At 44.9% G+C, this 26,024-nt stretch overlaps 1 protein-coding gene and 1 non-coding gene across 6 annotated transcripts in view; one reads left to right on the top strand and one right to left on the bottom strand.

The window, feature by feature from the left end:
- Nucleotides 1-26,024, top strand: part of ARHGEF37 (Rho guanine nucleotide exchange factor 37) — a 54,180-nt gene that overhangs the window by 6,255 nt on the left and 21,901 nt on the right. For 4 of the 5 annotated variants that reach the window (XR_004033106.1, XM_030826732.1, XM_030826734.1 and 1 more), the window contains 3 exons: nt 10,621-10,817; nt 14,195-14,318; nt 22,622-22,769. Coding sequence is in view for 4 of the 5 variants with exons in the window: in XM_030826732.1 (XP_030682592.1) it covers nt 10,632-10,817; nt 14,195-14,318; nt 22,622-22,769 (458 nt within the window). In the remaining variant the exon portion in view is untranslated. The remainder of the gene's footprint in view (nt 1-10,620; nt 10,818-14,194; nt 14,319-22,621; nt 22,770-26,024) is intronic. The other variant, XM_030826741.1, reaches the window with a different exon arrangement.
- LOC115831832 lies at nt 19,703-19,807 on the bottom strand. The gene has a single exon (XR_004027324.1). It is a non-coding gene; the product is annotated as a U6 spliceosomal RNA (small nuclear RNA).

The raw sequence follows: 26,024 nt of genomic DNA, 5'->3' as shown, positions 1-26,024 counted from the left end.
TCCAACTTAACAGTAATAGAAGCAAAAAACCATGGCTATTATAATTGAGAGTTTACCATGTACCGGGCACTCTATTAAATATTTTACTTGGATTATCTTAAGAAATCTTATAACAACCCTGTAAGAAAGGTTATATAAATATCCTAGGAAAGCCAGCTAATGGATTGCAGAGTCAGCATTTGAAATGAGGTTTTTCTGGCTCCGGGGCCTGGGCTCCTAACCTTCACCATACCTCTCCCAATGGATCTTTAGAACTAAGAAGAGGAAAGCACGGCCACCAAATAGTGTGCCTTTCTCTTACTTTTTCTGAACATCAGTCTTAAAATATGCTTGGTAGTGATAGTAGGGATGGGACTTTGGAAGTTATCCTTATAATTTTGTTGATTCCAGCTCTTTTGGGGGTTTTAGAGTTCTGGAAGCCCTTTGTACAGGATCCTCCCTTCTGACTATGGTGTCTATCTTTATAAACCAGGCTTAGTAGCCAGGGTCCCTGTGTGCACATTCTTGTTTCTGTAGGTGTTCCCTCCCTTTATTCTTTTTTTTTTTTTTTTTTTTGGAGACAAAGTCTCACTCTGTCACTCAGGCTGGAGTGCAGTGGCGTGATCTCAGCTCACTGCAACCTCTGCCTCCTGGGTTCAAGCGATTCTCCTGCCTCAGCCTCCTGAGTAGCTGGGATTACAGGCGTGTGCCACCACGCCCGGTTAATTTTTTTGTATTGTTAGTAGAGACAGGGTTTCACCATGTTGGTCAGGCTGGTCCCGAACTCCCGACCCCGTGATCCGCCAACCTTGGCCTCCCAAAGTGCTGGGATTACAGGCGTGAGCCACCGTGCCCGGCCTGTTTTTTTGTTTGTTTGTTTGTTTTTTGAGACAGAATCTTGCTCTGTCACCCAGGCTGGAGTGCAGTGGCATGATCTCAGCTCACAGCAACCTCTGCCTCCAAGGTTCAAGCAATTTTTGTGTCTCAGCCACCCAAGTAGCTGAGATTACAGGCGTGTGCTACCACGCCTGGCTAAGTTTTTGTATTTTTTAGCAGAGATGGGGTTTTGCCATGTTGGCCAGGCTGGTCTCGAACTCCTGGCCTCATGTGATCTGCCCACCTGATCTTCTAAAGTGCTGGAATTATGGGTATGAGCCACCATGCCCGGCCCCTTTATTCTTCAACAGGGTCCTTTGCTCTCATGATGTCTGAACTTCACCTTTGACAGCTTTCTATGAACCATTCCTGGAGTTTGAGAGCAGATTGTTTTCCTTTTTTTCCCCTTCCTTAAATGTTTAAATTGGCTCCTTCCGGGAGTAAGAAAGGGAAAGAAAAAGAAAATTTTTTTAAATAAATAAATAAAATGGCTCCTCTTTAAAGCCTTGGTGGTCAGCTGGCTGACGGATCCTCAACTTTCCCTGCCCTGACATTTTATCTTCTGAAAGAACTTTCAAATGATAGTTTCACTTTCCCCAGGGATCTGCTTAGTTCCATTTTTCCATTCAGTTCCTCCAGTTGGTCAAAACTAGGCCAGCCTCAGCGGCTCGTGCCTGTTATCCCAGTGCACTGGGAGGCCAAGATGAGAGGATCACTTGAGGCCAGGAATTAGAGACCAGCCTCGGAAACAAGTGAGACCCCGTCTCTACAAAAAGTTAGAAAATTAGCTGGGCATGGTGGCACATGTCTGTAGTCCCAGCTACGTGGGAGGATTGCCTGAGCCCAGGATTGCATCACTGTACTCCAGCCCTGGGTGACAGAGTGAGATCCTGTCTCTTAAAAAAAAAAAAAAAAAAAAGGTTTGGAGTATCGTTTCCTCTTGTTACTTCTTCCCTCTTGAAAGGGATTAAATAATCAGGATGTCCATATCATTTTTTAAAAGTTTTATTATGTTTTTAATTGACACATAATGTTTTATTAATTAATTAATTAATTTATAAGACAGGGTCTCACTCTGTTGTCCAGGCTGGAGTGCAGTGGCATGATCACTGCTCACTGTAGCCTCAACTTCCGGAGTTCAAGCGATCTTCCCACCTCAGCATTCCAAGTAGCTGGGACTACAGGCATGCACCACCATGCCTGGCTAATTTTTTTGTTGTTGTTGTTTTTGAGACAGAGTTTCCCTCTTGTTGCCCAGGCTAGAGTGCAGTGGCGAGATCTCAGCTCGCTGCAACCTCTGCCTCCCAAGTTCAAGTGATTCTCCTGCGTCAGCCCCCTGAGTAGCTGGGATTACAGGTACCCGCCATCATGCCCGACTTATAATAATTTTTGTATTTTTAGTAGAGACGGGGTTTCACCATGTTGGCCAGGCTGGTCTTGAACTCCTGACCTCAGGTGATCCTCCCATCTTGGCCTCCCAAAGTGCTGGGATTACAGGTGTGAGCCACCGCGCCTGGCCGCCTGGCTAATTTAAATTTTTTTTTTTTTTGATAGTGATGGGGTCTCACTGTGTTTCCCAGGCTGGTCTCCACCTCCTGAGCTCAAGCAATCCTCCCACCTTAGCCTCACAAAGTGTTGGGATTACAGGCATAATCCACTGTGCCCAACCTACATCATGTTTTAATTTAAATAGTTCCTCTGCCTTTAGTGGAGTGAAACCTGGAACAAATAACCAGATTTTTTTTTTTTTTTTTTTTTTTTGAGACGGAGTCTTGCTCTGTCGCCCAGGCTGGAGTGCAGTGGCACAGTCCCAGCTCACTGCAAGCTCCACCTCCCGGGTTCACGCCATTCTCCTGCCTCAGCCTCTCCGAGTAGCTGGGACTACAGGCGACTGCCACCACGCCCGGCTAATTTTTTTGTATTTTTAGTACAGACGGGGTTTCACCATGGTCTCAATCTCCTGACCTTGTGATCCGCCCGCCTCGGCCTCCCAAAGTGCTGGGATTACAAGCGTGAGCCACCACACCCGGCCATAACCAGATATTTTAAGTTCTTGATCCTAATGGTAGACCTGCTTTTTCCTGATCTTTTTATTTCTGGAATCCTGCAAAATGCTTGGCATGTAGTAGTTGCTCCAAATACTTGTTGAATGAATGTGGGAATGCCCAAATCCCTCTGTGCCAGTGTGAACAGAAGAGAAGAGAGAGAAGAGAATTAACTCAGTTTTATTCTATTCTAGAATCAGAAGCAGTAGCTTGCTGCAGAAGTATTAACTGCAGATCATTCAACTTTTTTTTTTTTTTTTTTGAGATGGAGTCTTACTCTGTTGCCCAGGCTGGAGTGCAGTGGCACAATCTTGGCTCACAGCAACCTCTGCCTCCCAGGTTCAAGTAATTCACCTACCTCAGCCTCCTGAGTAGCTGGGATTACAGGTGCACACCACCATGCCTGGCTAATTTTTGTATTTTTAGTAGAAACGAGGTTTCACCGTGTTGGTCAGGCTGGTCTCGAACTCCTGACCTCGTGATCCGCCCACCTTGGCCTCCCAAAGTGTGGGGATTACAGGTGTGAGCCATCACGTCTGGCCTGGCTATTTTATTCTTTTTTTTTTTTTTTTTTTTTGGAGACAGAGTTTCGCTCTTCCTGCCCAGGCTGGGGTGCAGTGGTGTGATCTTGGCTCTTGGCTTACTGCAACCTCTGCCTCCCAGGCAGAGAATGGCTCCCACCTCAGACTCCAGAGTAGCTGGGACTACAGATGTGCATCACCACACCTGGCTAATTTTTATGTGTTTTTTTATAGAGATGGGGTTTCACCACGTTGCCCACTGTGGTCTCAAACTCCTGAGCTAAAGTGATCCTCCCGCCTCGTCCTCCCAAAGTTCTGGGATTATAGGTGTGTTCTGTAATTTAATTGAGGTGGTGGCTACACAAATCTACATGTAATAAAATAGAATAGAACAATCAAACACAAACATGTATTATACCAATGCCCATCTCCTGGTTTTGATGTTGTGCTATATTTAAATAAGATGTAACCACTGGGGAAACATGGGTGAATAGTACAGAGGACCTCTTTTAGTTCTTTATTTCTTTTTTGAGGCAGTCTCTCTCTGATGCCCAGGCTGCAGTGGCACAATCATGGCCATGCCGTGCATGGCTCTCTGTGGTCTCAACCTCCTGGGCTCAAAACAATCCTCCTGCCTTAGCCTCCTGAAGAGCTAGGACTTTTGTATTCCATCTCAAAAAAAAAAAAAAAAGTTGAATGTTCTAGAGTTAATACTTCTGCAGCAGGCTATTGCTTCTGCCCAGGCTGGTGTCAGACTCCTGAGCTCAGTCAATCCACCCACCTCGGCCTCCCAAAGTTGAGGATTACAGGCATGAGCCACCGTGCTCAGCCAGCCTTTGTCTTTTTTTAAGAGATGAGGTCTCTCTCTGTTGCCCAGGCTGGAGTACAGTAGTGCGCTCATAGTTCACTGCAGCCTCGAACTCCTGGACTCAAGTGATCCTCCCTCCTCAGCTTCCTGAGTAGCTGGGATGATAGGTGTGAGACCATTTGCCTGGCTTCTCCCAGGCTTTTAAGCTGCTTTGTCCTGAGAGTATTGCAAAGATAGTGAATAACTTAAGCTATACAGACAGTCCCCGACTTATGATGATTCGACTTTATGAATTTTTGACTGTAAGATGGTGCAAAAGTGATACACATTCAGTAGAAACCGTACTTTGAGTACCCATACAACTATCCTATTTTTCACTTTGGATACTGTATTCAATTAATTACTCTAGATATTGAACACTGTTATAAAACAGATTTTTGTATTAGATGATTTTGGGCAACTGTAGGCTAATGTAAGTGTTCTAAGCACATTTGAAGTAATCTAGGCTAAGCTATGATGTTCACTAGGTGTCAGGTATATTTCATGCATTTTTTACTTACACATTTTACAACTTATAATGGGTTTTTCAGGACATAACCTCATTGTAAGTCGAAGAGCATCTGTATAATATTTTGCTTTTACATTTTTATTTTGAAATAATTATACATCAAGATGAGGTTGCAACAATAGCACAGGGAGGTCCTCTGTACTGTTCACCCATGTTTCCCCAGTGGTTACATCTTATTTAAATATAGCACAACATCAAAACCAGGAAATTGGCATTGGTATAATATATGTGTTTGTGTTTGATTGTTCTATTCCGTTTTATCATGTGTAGATTTGTGTAGTCACCACCTCAGTTAAATTACAGAATATTCTGTTGTAGCAATAACACTGTCACCACAAAGTTCTCTCTGTTACTATTCTTTTATGCTCACACCCACCTGCTGTCCATCCCCATCTCTAACCAGGCAGCCACAAATCTGTTCTCTATCTCTACAATTTTCTTTGTTGTTAAATGGAATCACACAGTATGTGACCTTTAAAGATTGGCTTTTTTTCACACAGCATCATGCCCTCGAGGGCCATCCAAGTTGTTGCTGTATCAGCAGTTCGTTCCTTTTCATTTCTGAGTATTCAGTGGCATGGATGTACCACTGTTTGTTTAACCATCATCTATTAAAGGAAATTTTGGTTGTTTCCAGTTTTTGAATATTACAAATAAAGCTTCTGTGAACACTAATGTACAGGTTTTTGTACATAAGTTCTCTTACTGTGGGATGTCCACACAGGCAATTGCTGAGTTATACAGAAAGTGTATGTTTTATTTTTGAAGAAACTGACAAACTATTTTCCAGAGTGGCTGTACCATTTTACATTTTCTTGTTTTTTTTTGGTTTTGTTTGTTTTTGTTTTTGTTTTTGAGATGGAGTCTCACTCTGTCATCCAGGTTGGAGTGCAGTGGCACGATCTTGGCTCATCACAACCTCCGTCTCCTGGGTTCAAGCAATTCTCCTGTCTCAGCCTCCCAAGTAGCTGGGATTGCAGGCGCCCATCACCACGCCTGGCTAATTTTTATATTTTTAGTAGAGACGGGGTTTTGCCATGTTGGTCAGGCTGGTCTTGAACTCCTGACCACAGGTGATCCGCCCGCCTCAGCCTTCCAAAGTGCTGGTATTACAGGTGCAAGCCACTGTACCTAGGCATTTTACGTTTTCACCAGCAGTGTAGAGAGATCCAGTTTCTCCACATTCCTGCCAGCATTTTATATTCTATAATATTGTTTTGGTAGCAGCTTTACTGAGCTATAATTTATATCATATGGTTTGCCCATTTAAAGTGTACAAATCAATGGTTTCTAGTATATTCACAGACTTGTGCAACCATCACCACACTTTAGAACATTTTCATCATTTCCCCAGAAAACCTTGCACCCTTCAGCTCCAAACTCCAATTCTCCATCCCCTCAGCCTTAGGCAATTGCCAATCTTTCTGTTTCTATCTGTTTCTATAGATTTGCTTATTCTGGTCATTTCATATAAATGCAATAATAAAATATGTAGCCCTTTGTGATTGCCTTTTTTCACTAAGCATAATGTTTTTAAGATTCATTCATGTTGTAGGACATATCAATCCAGTTGATCCTTGAACAACATGGGGGTTGGGGCACCAACCTGTGCCAGGGAAAATCCACTTATAAATTCTGACTCACCAAAAACTTAACTACTGATGGCCCACGGTTCACTGGAAGCCTTACTGATAACATAAACAGTTGATTAACACATATTTTGTATGTTATGTGTATTATATACTGTATTCTTAAAGTAAGCTAGAGAAAAGAAAACGTTATTTAAAAAATCATGGAGAAGAGAAAAAATGCTTACTATTCGCTAAGTGGAAGTGGATCATCATAAAGGTCTTCATCCTTGTGGTCTTTGTGTTGAGTAGGCTGAGGAGGAGGAGGGGTTGGCCTTGCTGTCTCAGGGGTGGCAGAGGCAGAAGAAATTCTGTGTATAAGTGGACCCATGCAGTCAAACCCATGCTGTTCAAGGGTCAGTTGTACTTCATTTCTTTTATTGCTGAATAGTATAGATATTTTTCCTTTAAACAATTATTAGTTTATTTTTCATGCTATTTTAAATGGATATATAATAGTTGGGGAGTCTATGTGATATTTTGATACCTGTATACAATGTGTAATGATCAAATAAGGGCATGATGTTTTTAAAGAAATAACAATGAGGTTTTTTCCATTACACAGGCTATAATCTAAGGGATAACACATGCTGCTACAGAGAGGTTTTGCCTGCTAGGAGGTCTAGATTGCAATTAACCTAAGTGCAAATTAATGCTGTTTTAAGTCTTTAGTAGTTCTCTGTAAAGTATTTCTCGTGATTTTATTTATTTAGCAAGAGTTTTGAGTTGTGGAACCTGAATAGCTTTCCTGAAATTCTATGGGGATCTTTCTAGAGAAGCTGTGTACAGGTAGTGAATGTTGCCATTCAGGCCAGGGACAAATCAGCAGATCACGGGGTGTGTTCAGGAGCTAGAATACAGCTATGCATCAGACAGATTTATTTCAGGATCTTTCCGGGCCTTTGCCCTCTGTACATCCCTGCCCTCCCCAAACACCCATTTATGTACTCTCCAATCCATGGAACAATGCTTTCAGCCTAAGACAGAAACTTCGACAACTACTAATACATCCACAAGAACCGTTTATGTAGCAAATAGTATTAATCATTGATGTGGTGAGGCACAGAGGAGGATACAAGATGAATAGGTGCTCATCTTGCCTCCAAGAGCTTAGTGTCTAGCCAGGAAAATGAGCACCCTGAGCACAAGGTTACATGGGATCTGTGCCATTTTAAATATTATGAAGTATTTTAACCATCCAGAAAATAACAAAGCAGAAAACAACAAATACCCACGTACTTACCTCCTAGCTTTGTTTAATTTTAACATTTTTGCCATATTTCCTTTGTACTTTTTTAAACAAATAAAGCTTCTCAGCTACTCAGCAATAAAAAGGAAGGAACTACAACTATTGATACCCAAAATATATGTGAATCTCCAGGGAATTATGCTGATTGAATAAAGCCAATGCTAAAAGGTTACATACTGTGTGACTACATTTACATGAATTTTGGGAAAGGACACAATTATAGAAATGGACAACAGGTTCGTGGTTGGCAAGGATTAGGATGGGATGGGGACTGGAGTGAATTAGGTGAAAAGACAACATGAGGGATGTTGTGTAACAATTGTATATCTTACTGTGTCCATGTTTTTGTTGTTGTTGTTTTTGTTTGTTTGTTTGTTTTTGAGACAGGGTCTTGCTCTGTCACCCAAGCTAGAGTGCAGTGGTGCAATCTTGGCTCACTGCAACTTCCACCTCCTGGGCTCAAGCAATTCTCCTACCTTGGCCTCCTGAGTAGCTGGGACCACAGGCATGCACCATCATGCCTGACTAATTACAAAAAAATTTTTTTGTAGAGATGAAATCTCACTATGTTGCCCAGGCTGGTCTTGAACTCCTGGGCTCAAGCAAGCCTCTCGCCTTGGCCTCCCAAAGTTCTGGGATTACATACATGAGCCACTGTGCCCAGCCCTATTTGGTGCGTGTAAAACATTATACAGGTCTCTATTTTTTGTCCTAGTGTCTTTCCTCTTTCCCCATTTCTGTTTTGGCCTGTATCTGACTGGTTGGTTATCTGACACTCTTGGGGTCTACTCCTGCTCTTGTTGTTTCTGCTGGTACTCACTCACAGGGGCATTCTTATATATTTTATTCTAAACTCATCCTCAGGACATGGTTATCTGTGGCCTAGGTTAAAGACGTGTCCTTCCGGAAACATTTTATTTTGTTGTGGCCACTCAGAATTCAGGATTTCTTTTTGTATAAATTTATCAGCTTTGGGCCACCTGGACCACATGTGTAGCATTGATTTGGACCTAAACCCAGTGAAGGCAGGTGTGTTGTTACGAATTTATGTTATGAAGGAGACCTTTTTTCCTCACCCAGAACCCAAGCCAGGATGAACTGTCTTTGTCATCTTCTGTGTGGATAGCTGCATTTTCTTTTTTTTTTCTGATCCACCATTTCACAGAAGTCCTTGTGGATGGGGGGTCACAGTTCTGTGAAGGAGCTTGTCTCCTGTTCCTACCTGGGCACTAATGCTCAAGTCTCTGGTTCACTGAGTTTCAAATACTGTCTTCCCTACCCACCCCTCTACTTTGGGCCACAGCTGCATCAGCTCAGCTGCTCCCCACCCTAGTTTTCAATTCCCTGTTTGAGGGCCCCAGTGATTTCTTTTTCCTCTCTTACAAGATCTGTCACGCAGTTAAAAAGTTTATTATAACTGATCTGGCATTCCTAAGTGTTTTGTAGTAGGAAAGTTTTTCAGATCATCTTGTCCATGGTATGGCCCTTTACACTTTATTATTATTATTATTTTGAGATGGAGTCTTGCTCTGTCACCCAGGCTGGAGGGCAGTGGCGCAATCTCAACTCACTGCAATCTCCACCTCCTGGGTTCAAGTGATTCTCTTACCTCAGCCTCCTGAGTAGCTGAGATTACAGGTGTGCACCACCACACATGGCTAATTTTTGTATTTTGAGTAGAGATGCAGTTTTACCATGTTGGCCAGGCTGGTCTCGAACTCCTGACCTCGGGTGATTCGCCCACCTTGGCCTCCCAAAGTGCTGGGATTACAGGCGTGAGCCAGCACACCCGGGCCCTTGATACTTTATAAGTTAGAGATAAAGGATTGTAGGAGTTTCAGAGAAGAAAAGTGCAGCTGGTGGCAGTGAGAAATGAGGGGAGGATCAAGAGTGGCCTTAGAGAAGTGAATGTTGGTGGATAGGAACACAGGAGTGGGCATGGCAAGTACAAAAGCAGGAAACGCCAATGCAGGTATGGAGAAGAGCGCTCAACTCTCTTTCCACTGCAGTACAACCTGTGAAGAGGAAATGAAGTTAGAGCCTGGAGTGCAGTCTGTGAAGGGGAAATGAGGTTGGAATCAGATCACTGAGCAGCAGGAAGCTACTAAAGTCTTACAGCAGGGCACACCATGTTCACAAGCTTTGTTTCAGGGAGTTTAAACTGGAAACGTGTCCAGAAAGAATGGGTGTGGTGGTGGCAGGAGAGCAGTGTGGATTAGGAAGGTTGACTCTGGGGGCTGTGGAAATAGCCCAGGCGATGGGTAGTAAGGCCTAAATGGGGTAGCTGGTGGGATGGGGTGTAGGGGGACCACTGGGAGAGGGTGAAAGATTCAGCTGCACCAGATAAAGAAATCTAGGTCAAGAGATGGATTGGAAATAGAAGAAAAGCCAGGCAAGCATGTTGTCTGGGTCCTGGGAAATGAATTCAAAATGTCAAGAATTATCTATTTAAAAAAATTTTTTTTGAAAGAGTCTTGCTCTGTTGCCCAGGCTGGAGTGCAGTGGTGTGATCTTGGCTCACTGCAACCTCTGCCTCCCGGGTTCAAGTGATTCTTCTGCCTCAGCGTATCTGAGTAGCTGGGACTACAGAAGCCCGCCACCATGCCTGGCTAATTTTTGTATTTTTAGTAGAGACGGGGTTTCACCATGTTGGCCAGGCTGGTCTTGAACTCCTGACCTCAGGTGATCTGCCCACCTTGGCCTCCCAAAGTGCTGGGATTACAGGCATGAGCCACCACCTAAAATGTCAAGAGTTAGCAGAGCTGTTACCTACCTTTCAATATTGTTCAGGTACTGCCTACAAATGCTAATAAACAGTTCATCTTGACTCTGTTTGCAGCTTAAGATGTTTTTAGGCCTCTTGATGAGTAATTGTCATTGAATTAGAGACAGCATGTCCCAATAGTTCTTCCTGGAAGTGAGTGGGGATGCTTTTGCTTTTCCCAGAACCTGCTGACATGGCCAAGCATGGAGCCGACGAGCCGTCCTCCAGGTCAGGGAGTCCGGACGGGGAAGGTAGGGCCTCTGAGGACAGATCACTGCTTCATCAGAGGCTGGCTGTCCGGGAGCTCATCGACACCGAGGTCTCCTATTTGCACATGCTCCAGCTCTGTGCCTCTGACATCAGGAGCCGCCTCCAGCAGGTACTTTAGTGGGGTCACACACAACCTGTCTTTATAGGGGCAAATGTGGGTCCCAGCTTCTGAGATTTCCCATCCATTCCTGGGGCAAGCTTGATAGAAAGGAAGCATGGTGGATGTGAAGTCTGACAGACCTGGATGTAAGCCCCAGTGCTTCTTTTCCTTGGCCGTGCAACCTCCAGCAAGGTCTTCCATGGCTTAGAGTCTTAGTGTATTCCTTGGCTAACTGGTGAGCGGAATAATCACCAGGAGACCTATGTGAGCTAATGAACAAGCCCTTTTCAAGTTTGGAACAGATTGCTTAAACTGACCTTTTCTTCTTCTTCTTCTTCTTCTTCTTCTTCTTCTTCTTCTTCTTCTTCTTCTTCTTCTTCTTCTTCTTCCTCTTCTTCCTCTTCTTCTTCTTCTTCTCCTCCTCCTCCTCTCCTCCTCCTCCTTCTTCTTCTGCTTCTGCTTCTGCTTCCGCTTCCTCTTCCTCCTCCTCTTCCTCTTCTTCTTTTTCTTCTTCTTCTGCTTCTTCTTCTTCTTCTTCTTCTTTTTCTTCTTCTTCTTCTTCTTCCTGCTTCCCCTTCGAGGGTCTCTTTATTCGATCTGCAAAGTCATTGTCAGCAACTTGGCCTGGCCCTCTATGGCTTCCAACAAGGAAATGCTTAAAAGTCAGGAAATGCATTTGGTGCCTTTCCTAGTACCAAAAATTGACTACAACCTCTTTGGGCACCCTTCGATAAATCAATAGCATTTGCTTTTTCTTTACATTTCTAACAGAATTCCAGACAAAAATAAATCTCATATATATATATATATATATATATAATTATATTTATATACACACATTCATATATAGAGAGATCCCTCAACCAAGAAGAGGCAAAGGATCCAGCGTCCTCTGAGGTGCCCCTTGGCCTGGTGCAGGAAGGCCAGGAGGCACCAGCTGTCTTGGGAATCACCTCGAGATGTGCAGTGCTGAGCTGGTGTGGCATGGATGGGGGTCTGCAACAGCCCTCTCCCTCTAAGGAAGGTGGAGCTAGGACAAACCAGGGGAGCCCTTTCTCAAGCTTTCCACACATCCTGAAACATGAGCTGTACCTGATGGAGCTTTGAAACTAAAACCCAAAGTGCAGATACAAAAGGATTCCCTGATAGGCCTCTAGGGGACTGACTCCTTAGGGAAGAGTTCCAAGAGCATCAAGCAGCAGGGGCTGGGGGAGCCAGCAGGGAGGGCATAAGCCCACAGCTCCCAGGTCCCCGAAGACAGGTGTCATGGACACAGAGGCCTGCTCAGCCACAGGAGAGGGGCTGGGCTCTGTCCCCTCCTCAGGTCTCCAACCACAGCCCCTGCAGGCCCTCAGGCAGGGGAACCCAAAAGGCCAGGGCAAGGCTCAGATCACCCAGGAAAGCCCAAGGCAAACTTTTTTTTTTTTTTTTTAGGAGACAGGGTCTCACTACATTGCCCAGACTGGTCTCAAACTCTCAGGCTCAAGCGATCCTCCCATCTCACCCTCCAAAGTCAGCCTCCTGATTAGCTAGGATTACAAGCATGTGCTACCACACCCAGCCATGACCTGCATTCTAACTATCTCATTTGCAGGGTGGTGACATGGAGAAATTATCACTGTGAGAGTTAACTATTATAGTGCTTATTTTTTGCATTTTCTTTTTCGGGTTTCAGAAATAATGCAGGCTCTTGCTTGCTACATTTCAAGCATCCCCTAGCATTTGCGCTCCATAAGGGCAAATATTTTGTTAAGTTGAGTATATCCCAGTCTTGACACATAAATAACAGACTTAAAATTAGTCTGTCTTCAGGCTGGGTGTGGTGGCTTACGCTTGTAATCCCAGCACTTTGGGAGGCCGAGGCAGGTGGATCACGAGGTCAGGAGATCGAGACCATGGTGAAACCCCGTCTCTACTAAAAATACAAAAAATTAGCTGGGTGTGGTGGCGGGCGCCTGTAATCCCAGCTACTCGGAGAGGCTGAGGCAGGAGAATGGTGTGACCCCGGGAGGCGGAGCTTGCAGTCAGCCGAGATCGCACCACTGCACTCCAGCCTGGGTGCCTGGGTGACAGAGCGAGACCCCGTCTCAAAAAAAAAAAAAAAAAAAAATTAGTCTGTCTTCGTTGAATGAAATACCAAAGTAGATAATGTAGAAAGTGAAGTACTTCTTTTATTTTACCCTCCAGAAATTGGGATTTTTCTCTATAGGCATGAAACAAGCAAATACAGTCATATGTCACTTAACATCAGGGATATGTTTTGAGAAATGCATAGTGAGGTAATTTCATCATGTGTGAACATCATAGAGTGCACTGATACAAACCTAGATGATATAGCCTACTACACACCTAGACTGGATGGTATGGCCTATTGCTCCTAGGCTATAAATGTGTTCAGCATGTCACTACAGGCAACTGCAGCACAATAGTATTTATGTATCTAAACACAGAAAAGGTACAGTAAAAATATGATATTATAATCCTATGAGATCACCCTGGTATGTGCAGTCCATCATTGATTAAAATGTTATTATGCAGTTCATGACTATATATGTTGTTATTTATTTTAACAAAAACAAGAGCAGACTCTAGATATTGTTCTGCAGTTAGCTTTCCCACTTGAGTGTGTGTCCAGCACATCCTTCCACGCTTGTGCATTTATATAGATGTCCTGCATCTTTTTAAACAGTGGTATAGCCTGGTTAATAGGGGCCAGAGAATGCATCTTGAGGTCATGGTGGTAGGTGTCAAGTATGTCAGAGCTGGAAAGAAGTCTAACTTCTCACCCTTCAATGACAGATGGGGAAACTGAGAGAAGCTAGCTGGCGGCAGACCTAGGCTAAAACCCCGGTTCAGCTTTCCTTCCACACTGAGTACTCCATCTGTTCCTCTCTTCTTGTAGAGTAATGAAAATACCTAATTTTTTTTTTTTTTTTGAGATGGAGTCTTGCTCTGTTGCCCAGGCTGGAGTGCAATGGCACGATCTCAGCTCACTGCAACCTCCGCCTCCCAGGTTCAAGCAATTCTCTACCTCAGCCTCCAGAGTAGCTGGGATTACAAGTGCCCACCACCACGCCAGGCTAATTTTTATATTTTTAGTAGAGATGGGGTTTCACCATCTTGGCCAGGCTGGTCTTGAACTCCTGACCTCGTGATCCACCCGCCTCGGCCCCCCAAAGTGCTGGGATTACAGGCGTGAGCCACCGCGTCTGGCCTGAAAATACCTAATTTATAACATTTCAAAACCCTTGCAAAATTCCACTGGGGCAGCCAGTCTTCTCAAGAGTGATGGGAATGGTGTGAGTGTTCTGTCCTACTCTTGAAAGCCTGCAAATACATTCTATGGAATTCCCAACCACCTCCCATGGCTTCTTTGTTCCTTCCAGTTGCCACAGGAAGATCTGGATGTCCTGTTCTCAAACATGGATGATATCATCAAAGTGAACAGCAGATTGCTCCATGATCTGCAGGAGACAGCCTCCAAGGAAGAGGAACAAGTGCAGCTAGTTGGTAAGCAAAAAACCTAAGGTGTTGTCAGCCTTAGATTCTCGTGGAATTGTTCTCAGCGAGTGGTCACTGCTTAACTGTCTCCAGAGTTCCAGAGAAATGCAGCTCAATGGCAGTCTGTTTTGGGGATCTCCAAAATAGAACATATCAGAGCCAGCAGGGCCCTCAAATAACAACTAGTCCAGTCCCGTTGCTTTACAGGGACTGAGCCCCAGAGACAGAGAGGAACATGCTCAGTCACAGAATTGTTAGTGATGCAGCTAAATCTTTAGTCTGTGTCTCTTTCACATTCAGTCATCCAACAGTTATTTAATGAGCACCTGCAGTGTGCAGGCACAGCATCAACAAGAGAGTCTGAGCTTCTATTCTCATGGGGTTGACAAGTTAGTGACAGAGACAGAAGATAAACAGACAAACAACAGAATTGTAGGTAATAATTTGTAATCTGAAGGAAATAAATAGTCATGGTAACTTCTGGGTGTGAGGGAAGCCCTCTGGAGGAGGGAACATGTGAGCTGAGATCTGAGTGTCAGGAAGGAGCTAGCCTTGAGAATATCTGAAGGGAGAGTAGAGAGCATAGTTGTGCAAAGGCCCTGAGGCAAGGATGGGTCCAGAATGTTTAAAGGACAGACAGAAGCTTGATGTGGCTCCAGGGAAATTAGTCAGGGGAGACTGTTAGGGGATAAAATAGAAGAGGCATGCAAGGACCAGATCATGCACAGCTTTATAGGTCATGGCAAGGAGTTTGGAGTTTATTCTAACTGTGATGGGGAGCCATTGGACAGTTTTGAGTGGGGAAGTGACACGGTTTGATTTATGTTTTTCTTTTCTTTTCTTTTCTTTTTTTTTTTTTGAGACGGAGTCTCGCTCTGTCGCCCAGGCTGGAGTGCAGCTGCAACCTCTGCCTCCCGGGTTCAAGCAATTCTCCTGCCTCAGCCTCCTGAGTAGCTGAGACTACAGGCGTGCACCACCACGCCTGGCTACTTTTTGTATTTTTAGTAGAGACAGGGTTTCACCATATTGGTCAGGCTGGTCTTGAACTCATGACTTCTTGATCCTTGGCCTCCCAAAGTGCTGGGATTACAGGCGTGAGCCACCGTGCCCAGCTGATTTATGTTTTTCAAAGATCTCTTTGGCTGTTGTGGACAATGAGGATTATGAGGAGGTGGTGAGAGTGGAAGCAGTGAGATCAGTTGGGGGCTTTACTGTGGCCCAGATGAGAAATGAGGATAGTCTCCTTTGGTTTAATATTTTTTTTTGAGATGGGATCTCACTCTGTTGCCCAGGCTAGACTGTAATGGAGCAGTCATGGCTCGCTGCAGCCTCCACCTTCCAGCCTCAAGGATCCTCCTGCCTCAGCCTCCTGAGGAGGATAATCTTCTTATTCTGAAATGGTTAGGATGACCACAGCAGAAAGAAAGGAGGAGTGGGTCCAAACCTCATACCTGTCTCCTTCTGTCTCATCCCATCTGCTGCCAGGATTCCCATGGTGAGGGGTTTCCTAGTGGAGTCAGGAGATATAGGTGAATGGGTGGGTGCCAGATTCACTACAGTGGCAGAAAGGAGGAGGAGATGAAGGTACCCAGTGCTGTGGCCACCCAAGTCTCCCTGGCATTTACACCACCAATCTTCTAACTTTTCCTGGACATGAATGATGAAGATGAGGATTAAAAACAACAAATATGCAAAAAAGTTTTATTTTTTTTTGAGATGGAGTCTCGCTCTGTCACCCAGGCTGGAGTGCAATGGCATGATCTCGGCTCACTGCAACATCTGCCTCCCAGGTTCAAGCAATTCTCCTGCCTCAGCCCCCTGAGTAGCTGGAATTACAGGCGCCCGCCACCACACCCAGTTAATTTTTGTATTTTTAGTAGAGATAGGGTTTCACCATGTTGGCCAGGCTGATCTCGAGCTCCTGACCTCAGGTGATCCGCCCACCTTGGCCTCCCAAAGTGCTGGGATTACAGGTGTGAGCCACCATGCCTGGCCTAAATACACAAACAAATCTTAAAAACCTACTTTCTGAGTGTTTACAAAATGCTAAACACTGTTCTTATGTACATATATTAATTCACTTCATCTCAAAATAACCCTGAAATGTAGATACCATTATCTCACTTTACAGTTGAGGAATCTTTGGCACAGAGAGAGGCAATAACCTGCTTAGTCACGCAGCTAGGGGCAGAGCCAGGATTTGAATGCAGCTAGTTGGCCCTGAGAGTCAGAGCTCTGAACTGCTACACTGAATTGCTTCTGCATGGTAGAAGGTGAGACTTAAAGCCTGTGTATTGTGTGTTTATCATTCCTTTGAAAATACAGTTCTTTACTAAAATAGCAATGTGAGTTACTATTCCCTACAAATGATAAAGGAATGCAAAATTAAAGAACAAGATTTTAAAAAGTACCTGTAGGCCAGCCATGGTGACTCATCCCTATTATCCCAGCACTTTGGGAAACTAAGGTGGGGAAATCACCTGAGGTCAAGAGTTTGAGACCACCCTGGCCAACATGGTGAAACCCCGTCTCTACTAAAAATATAAACATTAGCCAGGTGTGGTGGCACACACTTGTAATCCCAGCTATGCAGGAGGCTGAGGCACGAGAATCGCTTGAACCTGGGAGGTGGAGGTTGCAAGGAGCTGAGATCATGCCAGTGCACTCCAGCCTGGGTGACAGAGTGAGACTCTGTCTCAAAAATAAAAAAATTTAAAAAGTACCTATAGATGTTCTCACAGGTACTTTCTCTTTCATCATTTGATCATTATTTCGGTTAATAATTAACACTTATTTGAATGGAAATTGATATAGCCTCAGGCTGAAAACATTCGAAGGGTCTAAAGACTTTGAGCTCGGGCTCTCCTATAGCTACATGTTTGAGGTTTGGTGAGGTTCCTTGTAAAGGTCTTCATTTCTCAGTCTGCCTTCGTGCTGGAGCCACAGAGCCAAAATGTTACTTTGTCTCCTGATCACACCTGGTGATACGTCCATGGGCTGCCCTCACTACTTCACTGTAGGGTTTCCAGTTAAAATATGGGATGATCAGTTAAATTTGTATTTCAGATAAACAACGAATAATTTTTTAGTATAAGTATGTCCCAAATGTTGCACGGGACTTGCTTACACTAAAAAATTATTCATTGTTTATCTAAAATTTAAATGTAACAGAGCATCCTGTATTCCTCTCTCCCCTGCAAATTTGGCAGTCCTGTTCCCTGGCCTTTACAGAGTCTGCAGAGTCTCCTTGTCTCTTGTGGTTGCCAAAAAGAGGCCCAAATAACCCACATGGCTTTTCTTCTCCTCAGTGCAACTATGTGCCAGGTCAGGCTGCTCTGGCTCCTGCCTGCTGTCTCTCTATTCCCCTTCTAGCCCCTAGGCCTTGCTATGCAAGGAAAGCCCTTTTCCCAGTAGGGCAGCAACAGCATTTTTTTTTTTTTTTTTTGAGACAGAGTCCCTCACTGTCGCCCAGGCTGGAGTACAGTGGCGTGACCTTGGCTCAGTGCAACCTCTGCCTCCTGGGTTCAAGCGATTCTCATGTCTCAGCCTGCCGGGTAGCTGGGATTGCAGGCGCACACCATCACGCCCGGCTAATTTTTGTATTTTTAGTAGAGACTAGGTTTCACCATGTTGGCCAGGCTGGTTGCAAACTCTTGGCCTAGTAACAGCATTTTGAAAGATTTTTGGGAGGCTGGGCATGGTGGCTTATGCCTGTAATCCCAGCACTTTAGGAGGCTGAGGCAGATAGATCACCTGAGGTCCGGAGTTCGAGACCAGCCAGGCCAACATAGTGAAACCCCATCTCTACTAAAAATACAAAAGTCAGTCAGGCGTGTTGGTGGGTGCCTGTAATCCCAGCTACTTGGGAGGCTGTGGCAGGATAATTGCTTGAACCCAGGAGAGGGAGGTTGCAGTGAGCCAAGATTGTGCCACTGCACTCCAGCCTGGGCAACGGAGCAAGACTGCATTTCAAAAAAAAAAAAAAAAAAAAGAAAAGAAAAAAGAAATATAACGTTAGCTACAAATATTTAAATTTTTTCAAGTAGCTACATTAAGAAAATTAAAGAAGCAACTGAAATTAATTTTAATGATATCTTTTATTTAACTCAATAGATCCAAAATAATATTTCAACATGTAATCAGTATAAACATTCATCATTTATTACTTTTGTTTTGTATGAAGTCTTTGAAATCCAGTATCTTTTACACTGACAGCACATCGCATTTGGGGTTCATCATATTTCAAGTGCCCAGTAGCCACGTGTAGCTGGTTACTACTGTATTTGAGCACTGTAGGTCTAGTGGTTACAGCAAGAGCTTTGGAATCTGACTAACAAGGCCCTGCCACCCACAAGCTCTTTCCTTTCTGAGTCCCAGTTACTGACACCTTAAAATGAGCATGAAAATAGTATCCATCTCTGTGCCAACAATGATGCCAGGTACTTAACCTGAAGGAGCTCTTCGAATTCTCATAATATCGTTACTTATTGCTTATTAATAATAATCTCCATTTTACCAAAGACATCTCTGATGCTCAGAGAGGCTAAGTAACTTTCCCCAGTTCACTCAGCTTGACCAGGCAGAGTTCGTATTTGAACCCAGCTCTTCTAGAGCCCTAGGTCTTGACCGTGCTGCCCCCCTTTCTCTCCTTTCCAACTAATCCCAGCTAGAGATAAAGTGTCCCCTTTGATGCTAGGAATACATTGTTTGCTAATCTGTGACTGGAGAAGGACAAGCAGGAAGGAAAAAAGCCTTTCCTTTGGTGTAATTGGCATTCGTGCCTCTTTGGACCACTCTGTTCTCTGGGAGTTCACTTTCCTCCATCCTTTAGTTACTGAAACACCCTTACCCCTGGCCACACTGGTATGACACAGTTTCCTTGGCATGTCTGTCTCATTCCTGAGGACACGCCCGCCCATGTTGAGGAGAGTGTGGGAACTGGCCTAGGTTTCACGGCCACACCCAGGCTATCTCTTAGCAGGGCCGTCTCTGCAGTTGGCTGATCTCTCTCTCACACAGCTTCTTCCTGGCTGCAGTTTCGGGTGGTCATGTTCTGTCTGGCTCTAGGGGCTTCTCCTGGGACTTCTTGCTAGGCATCAGCTGAACTGACACTGGGAAAGGGTAGGCCCTGGGACGGTGATCTCCCCATGGGGATCTTTGCTGAGAACTGGACCATGCACCTCTGGCCACCAACTGATGTGTCCCAACACAGACCTTGTCTAGGTCACAGGTCTAGCCCATGGCTTTGGCAGGCAGTAGGGTCAGCTGGGCTTCCTGTGGTCCCTGGTTCCCCACCTGCCTTCTTGTGATTAATATATTTTTCTTCACCCTCACCACTTCCTCTCAAGTCCGTCCACCCACTATAGGTAACTAATCTCCTTAGTTTCTGATTTGAAAATATGGAATGCTTCGCAAATTTGCATGTCATTTTTGCAGAGGCGCCATGCTAATCTCTATATTGTTCCAACTTTAGTGTATATGATGCTGAAATTGAGCACCAGCGTGATCCTTTTAAGCAGAAATCAGATCATGTCACCGTTGCTCAAAGCCCTCCTGTTGCTTCCTGCAACCAGCAGAATAAAACCTGAATCCCTTACTGCACTCCACTTACTTTAAGACCCTACACGATCTGGCTTCTGTTTCCTGCTTATTTCCTCTACTTTATTTTTATTTTTTAATTAATTGATTTTTTGAGACAGTCTTGCTCTGTTGCCCAGGCTGGAGTGCAGTGGTACAATCTCAGCTCACTTCAACCTCTTCCACCAGGGTTCAAGCAGTTCTGCGTCAGCCTCCTGAGTAGCTGGGATTACAGGCACCTGCCACCACGCCTGGCTAATTTTTGAATTTTTTTAGTAGAGACGGGGTTTCACTATGTTGGCCAGGCTGGTCTCAAACTCCTGGCCTCGAGTGATCCACCCGCCTTGGCCTCCCAGAATGCTGGGATTTCAGGCGTGAGCCACAGCACCCAACCTATTTTATTTTTTGACACCATCCACCTGGAGATTTATTTCCTCTACTTTATGCCCTTGTTCACCTACTCCAGCCACACTTGCCTTTTTGCTGTTGCCCTTGTGGCCAGCACTCTCCTGCCTCAGGGCCTCTGCAGGTGTCCTTCCCTAATACTTGGTGCTGCTCTTCCCTTGCTTGTTCCCAGGGCTAGTTACCTCTGCCTCTCTGGTAGACATTCACATCTTGCGAGAGGCCTTCCCCAAGTACATCCCCCACCAGTTTCTAACTCTTTATTTGGCTTCGTTTTAATTCGTGGCACTGATCATATGTGTATTGTCTCACGCATCCATGTGAAGAGACCACCAAACAGGATTTGTGTGAGCAACAAGGCTGTTTATTTCACCTGGGTGCAGGCGGGCTGAGTCCGAAAAAGGAGTCAGCAAAGGGTGGTGGGATTATCATTGGTTCTTATAGGTTTTGGGATAGGCGGTGGAGTTAAGAGCAATGTTTTGGGGGCAGGGGGTGGATCTCACAAAGTACATTCTCAAAGGTGGGGAGAATTATAAAGAAACCTCTTTTTTTTTTTTTTTTTTTGAGATGGAGTCTTGCTCTGTCACCCAGGCTGGAGTGAGTGCAGTGGCACGATCTCAGCTCACTGCAAGCTCCGCATCCTGGGTTCATGCCATTCTCCTGCCTCAGCCTCCTGAGTAGCTGGGACTACAGGTGCACACCACTACGCCCAGTTAATTTTTTTGTATTTTTAGTAGAGACGGGGTTTCACTGTGTTAGCCAGGATGGTCTCGATCTCCTGACCTTGTGATCTGCCCATCTGGGCCTCCCAAAGTGCTGGGATTACAGGCGTGAGCCACCTCGCCCAGCCTAAAGAAACTTCTTAAGGGTGGGGGAGGTTATAAAGAACATTGATCAGTTAGGGTGGGGCAGAAACAAATCACAATGGTGGAATGTCATCACTTAAGCTATTTTCACTTCTGTGGGTCTTCAGTTGCTTCAGGCCATCTGGATGTATACGTGCAGGTCACTGGGGATATGATGGCTTAGCTTGTGCTCAGAGGCCTGACATATATAATAAATATATTACATATGTAATATGACATATGAGGATGGCGATTAAAAATAACACATATGCAAACAAAGTTTTTTTTTTTTTGAGATGGAGTCTTGCTCTGTTGTGCAGGCTGAAGTGCAGTGGCGCGATCTGGCTCACTGCAACCTCCGCCTCCCAGGTTCAAGCAATTCTCCCTCAGCCTCCCAAGAGTAGCTGGGACTACAGGGGCACACCATCACACCTGGCTAATTTTTGTATTTTTGGTAGAGACAGGGTTTTACCATGTTAGCCAGGCTGGTCTGGAACTCCTGACCTCGTGATCCACCCGTCTTGGCCTGCAAAGTGCTGGGATTATAAGCGTGACCCACCGCGCCCGGCCATAAGTACTGTTTCTATTTGCATATTCCATAGATGAGAAAATAGAGGGCCAGAGGAGTGAAACACTTGCCTCAGTGAAACACTTCCCTTCCGCAACTGGGGAAGGGTTGCTGGAAATCTGGCCCTAGTTCCCTCGAATCCAAGCCCACACTGTAACCAGTTGTGTTATGCTGCAGCATGTCTTTGTAAATTGGGGATTTATCGTTGTGCTTGCCACACATTTTGTCTTTAATTGTAAAGATAAAATGAGCGGCCAGGAGTGGTGGCTCACAGCTGTAATCCCAGCACTCTGGGAGGCTGAGGCGGGTGGATCACCTGAGGTCAGGAATTCAAGACCAGCTGGGCCAACATGGTGAAACCCCATCTCCACTAAACATACAAAAATTAGCCGGGCATGGTAGCGTGAGCCTGTAATCCCAGCTACTCAGGAGGCTGAGGCCGGAGAATGGCGTGAACCCGGGAGGCGGAGGTTGCAGTGAGTAGAGATTGCGCCACTGCACTCCAGCCTGGGCGACAAGAGCAAGACTGTCTCAAAAGAAAAACAAAACAGAACAAAACAAAAACAAAAAAACAAGCTAATGGTTATGAGTGTATTTTGTGTACTATAAAGCACTGTCCAAATGTGAGCATTATTAATATTCCTGGTATGACTATAGCTACCATTTAGTAAGTGCTCACAGTGTCCCAGCCTAAGATGTATATCATTTTGTCACTCAATCCTCAGAACAACCCTGTGAAAAGATGAAAAAAAAAAAAAACAGAAAGTCAGGAAGATGAGGTCATTTGCCCATGGTGACATGCTGGTAAACGCAGCAATCTCACTGGAGAGCTGGAGGGGTTTACTTACTGCCTCCCTGTTCCAAGCTAGGGGACACACAGACATGCCCTTGACGACCCCTTGTTGCATCTTCACCCTCAGGTAACATATTTCTGGAATTCCAAGAGGAGTTGGAGCAAGTCTATAAGGTCTACTGTGCCAGCTACGACCAGGCCTTGCTACTGGTGGACACGTACCGGAAGGAGCCGGAGCTGCAGAGGCACATCCAGGGCACCATTGAGGCGGTGGTGTGAGTAGAACAGCCAGTGAGCACTCGCTCCTACCCCACTGACCCGGGTCAGGGGCAGCTACGGTCTCACCCCTTTTTCATGCCATTCATGCTGCTTCAGGAGTGTTGCTCTGTCAGCGCCTGTGTTAGTCAGGATAGGGCAGGCTGTGCCACAGAGACAAACAGCTCCCACATCTCAGTGGTTTCAAACAACAAAGGTTTATGTCTTCCTTGTGCTCCATTGAAGGCTGACTTGGGGTTCTGCTCTTTGTCATCCTCACTTCGGGACCCAAACTCACAGCAGCCACCCACTGTCTGGGATATTGCCAGTAACTGTGGCTTAAGAAAAAAGAGCTCTGGAAAGTCTAACGCTGGCAATTGAATGCTGTGGTCCAGAAATAATATTAATCACTTCTCGTAATTCATTGGCCAGGACTAATCATAGCTTCATTCAACAGCCAGGAGGCAGGGCCTGCCATCCTACCACATGTCCAGGGTTGGAGAAGCGGAAACATTTGGGAACAGTGCTCATGAGAAGCACAGGAAAGGGCAGTGAGATGATGGGACCCATGTGTTCCCATAGTGATGAGAAGCAGGTGTGTGTCACCTGAGGCTCCCTCTCTACAGGCTGAAGTCCTGCCACATGGAAAAGGGAGAGTATCACCAGTCCATGGTGGACTCATAGCTTAGAATTAGCACCAATGGGTAGAAGCCCCAGGTAGAAAAATGTAGAGAATATGTATTCAAATTTAAATTTTTGAATGGGTAACATGATTACATGATTCAAAAACTTTAAAACATCAAAATTTTTACAGTAAAAAATATCTGACTGGCTGTATTTTTTACAGTAAAAAATATCTACAGTGCTGGGACAACAGGCGTGAGCCACTGTGCCAGGCCTAAAGTCTCCTTTTCAAGAACGTGTGTCCTAGCCCCTCTCTGCTCCCCAAAAAACTGTATTCATTTTCCCTTTTTATTCATCCTTCATGGGTCTTACAAACAGGCTTCTGCAAGAGTCACTAAATATATTTCTATAGTTTACAGATATAAAGGGAAGCAAGGTGCCAGAGATGAGATAAAAGGGAGAAGTGGAGGCCACGCAAACTAGAGACAACAGACCCTGTGTAGCGTGCAGCTGCAGCACAGCCTTAGCTAATTGTTGCTATCAAGTGGCTTTTTCTAGATAACAAACCACCCCCAAAATGTAGTGGCTTAAAACAAACATTTATTTAGCTCATACTTCTGCATATTAGCAATTTAGGTGTACTCAGTAAATGATTGTCCTGGAATCATTAGCACCCTCAAATATCTGCAGTCACCTGCAGGTCAGCTTTGCTGATCCTGGCTGGGTTTTTTCATGTATCTGGGACACATAAGCTGCCTCACCTGTGGTCCTATGTTCTCTCCTCTTCCCGGCTCTTAGCTTATTCACATCATAGTCTCAAGGTTCTAAGGGCTGTGGGGAGGGCTTGGCATCTAGAGGTCTTAGCTGGGAACTGGCACATTGTCATTCAAATGAAGTCCTAAGGCCAGCCCATACCCAAGGGGTGGGGAAATAAACTCCATTTCTTGGTAGCAGGAGCTTCATAGTGACAAAGGCTTGTAGAGAATTTGGGGAGGAATAATAGCAGTGATTTTTTTGCAAACCATCTGCCTCAGCTGCCATGTAGAAATGAGGGTCTATTGTGGCCAGAGCCTCTGATTTTTTAAGAGACGCCAGAAACTTAGATGTAACATCTCTCAAGAGTTCAGTGCTGGCATCTAGCTCAGACATTTAATAAACACTGTGTGTGGGAGCCCTAGTTGGCTCAGAGGCTGCTGTTTATTACATCCTCTGCACTTTGGTCTTTCCTAGCCAGGCCAGCTGGGCTTTGCTCACGGGCTCTGTAGCCGGGCTACATGGTGGTGGATGTGGCTTGGCCCCTGGCCATGAGAGAGCCATTTTATATCTAAGGATCTAGTTTCCTTATGTGTAAGGTGGGAGGGATAACAGCCCCGCATGGGGCATTGATTCATTGCACACGAGTGACACTCAATGAATCCCACGTATTATAGTTATCTCGGCTAGGCAGGGATTCTGTTTTCTCTGAGACCACACTGTAGTTCTCAATTTTATCAGTGCCATACTCCCTTGTTATAACAAATATTACATAAATTTACTATCCTAAGACATATCCTGAAATATATGTATAAATAAATATATCTCTCCTACCTATATATGTAACTGAAAAAAATCAATATAATGGCTTCACTATAAAGGAGAAATAAAAGGAAAATCATTTCCAATAAAATGCTATATAGTTCAGTGTGCATATGCTTGGACACCACTACTAAAAGATATAAGGAAGCCATCAGATGCTTGCAGCTACTTAAAATAAATAAGTTTGGATTTAAAGACAGATATCTGAAGCTGTTCTGTACAAAAAGTACAGAAAAATGAAAGGGCACAGAATGTGTGTACCCTAGAATAGCAACTGACAGTGACAATAAACCTGACTTTTTTTTCTTTTTTTTGAGATGGAGTCTCGCTCTGTCGCCCAGGCTGGAGTGCAGTGGCGCGATCTCAGCTCACTGCAAGCTCCACCTCCCCGGTTCATGCCATTCTCCTGCCTCAGCCTCCCGAGTAGCTGCGACTACAGGCGCCGGCCACCACGCCCGGCTAACTTTTTGTATTTATAGTAGAGACGGGGTTTCACCATGTTAGCCAGGTTGGTCTCGATATCCTGACCTCGTGATCCGCCCACCTCGGCCTCCCAAAGTGCTGGGATTACAGGCATGAGCCACCGCGCCTGGCCTAAACCTGACTTTCTTGTTTATGATAAGAGAAAGAAGGAAATAACACCGTTGAAATTGGGATTTATAAAAGGTAGTGTCATAGTAATTCCCAGTATTATGATGTATGACTGGTTAGAGTCCAAGTGTGACAAACATATTTAGGTTCTTAGAAGTGTAGCACATTTCGAGGCCTTTGTTCAGTTTCTGAATGTCCAGGGGGGCATATGAGACATGGAACAATTAGCTGCAGTTCAGGACTGTCCTTGCAAGACATCCAGTGTACCTGGTCCCTGCCCGTTAAATGCCTGTGGCATTACTTTCCAGAGCCTGGCCAATAAGAATCACCACGCCAGCCATAATTAGTTCTTTCTCAGTCTGCTAGGATAGATGGCACCAGGTTATTAGATTCCTTGGGATTCCAAAATGCACGCTGACCCCACCCTTTATTTGGGTGGGATGTTCATTCTTTTTTTGCCAATTGTCTTTTAAGGCCACTCTTCC

Source organism: Nomascus leucogenys, chromosome 2 (assembly GCF_006542625.1).
Source record: "Nomascus leucogenys isolate Asia chromosome 2, Asia_NLE_v1, whole genome shotgun sequence".
Taxonomy (NCBI): domain Eukaryota; kingdom Metazoa; phylum Chordata; class Mammalia; order Primates; family Hylobatidae; genus Nomascus; species Nomascus leucogenys.
The sequence above is the reverse complement of the archived record's forward strand: the minus strand, read 5'-3'. Positions and strand labels throughout refer to the sequence as shown.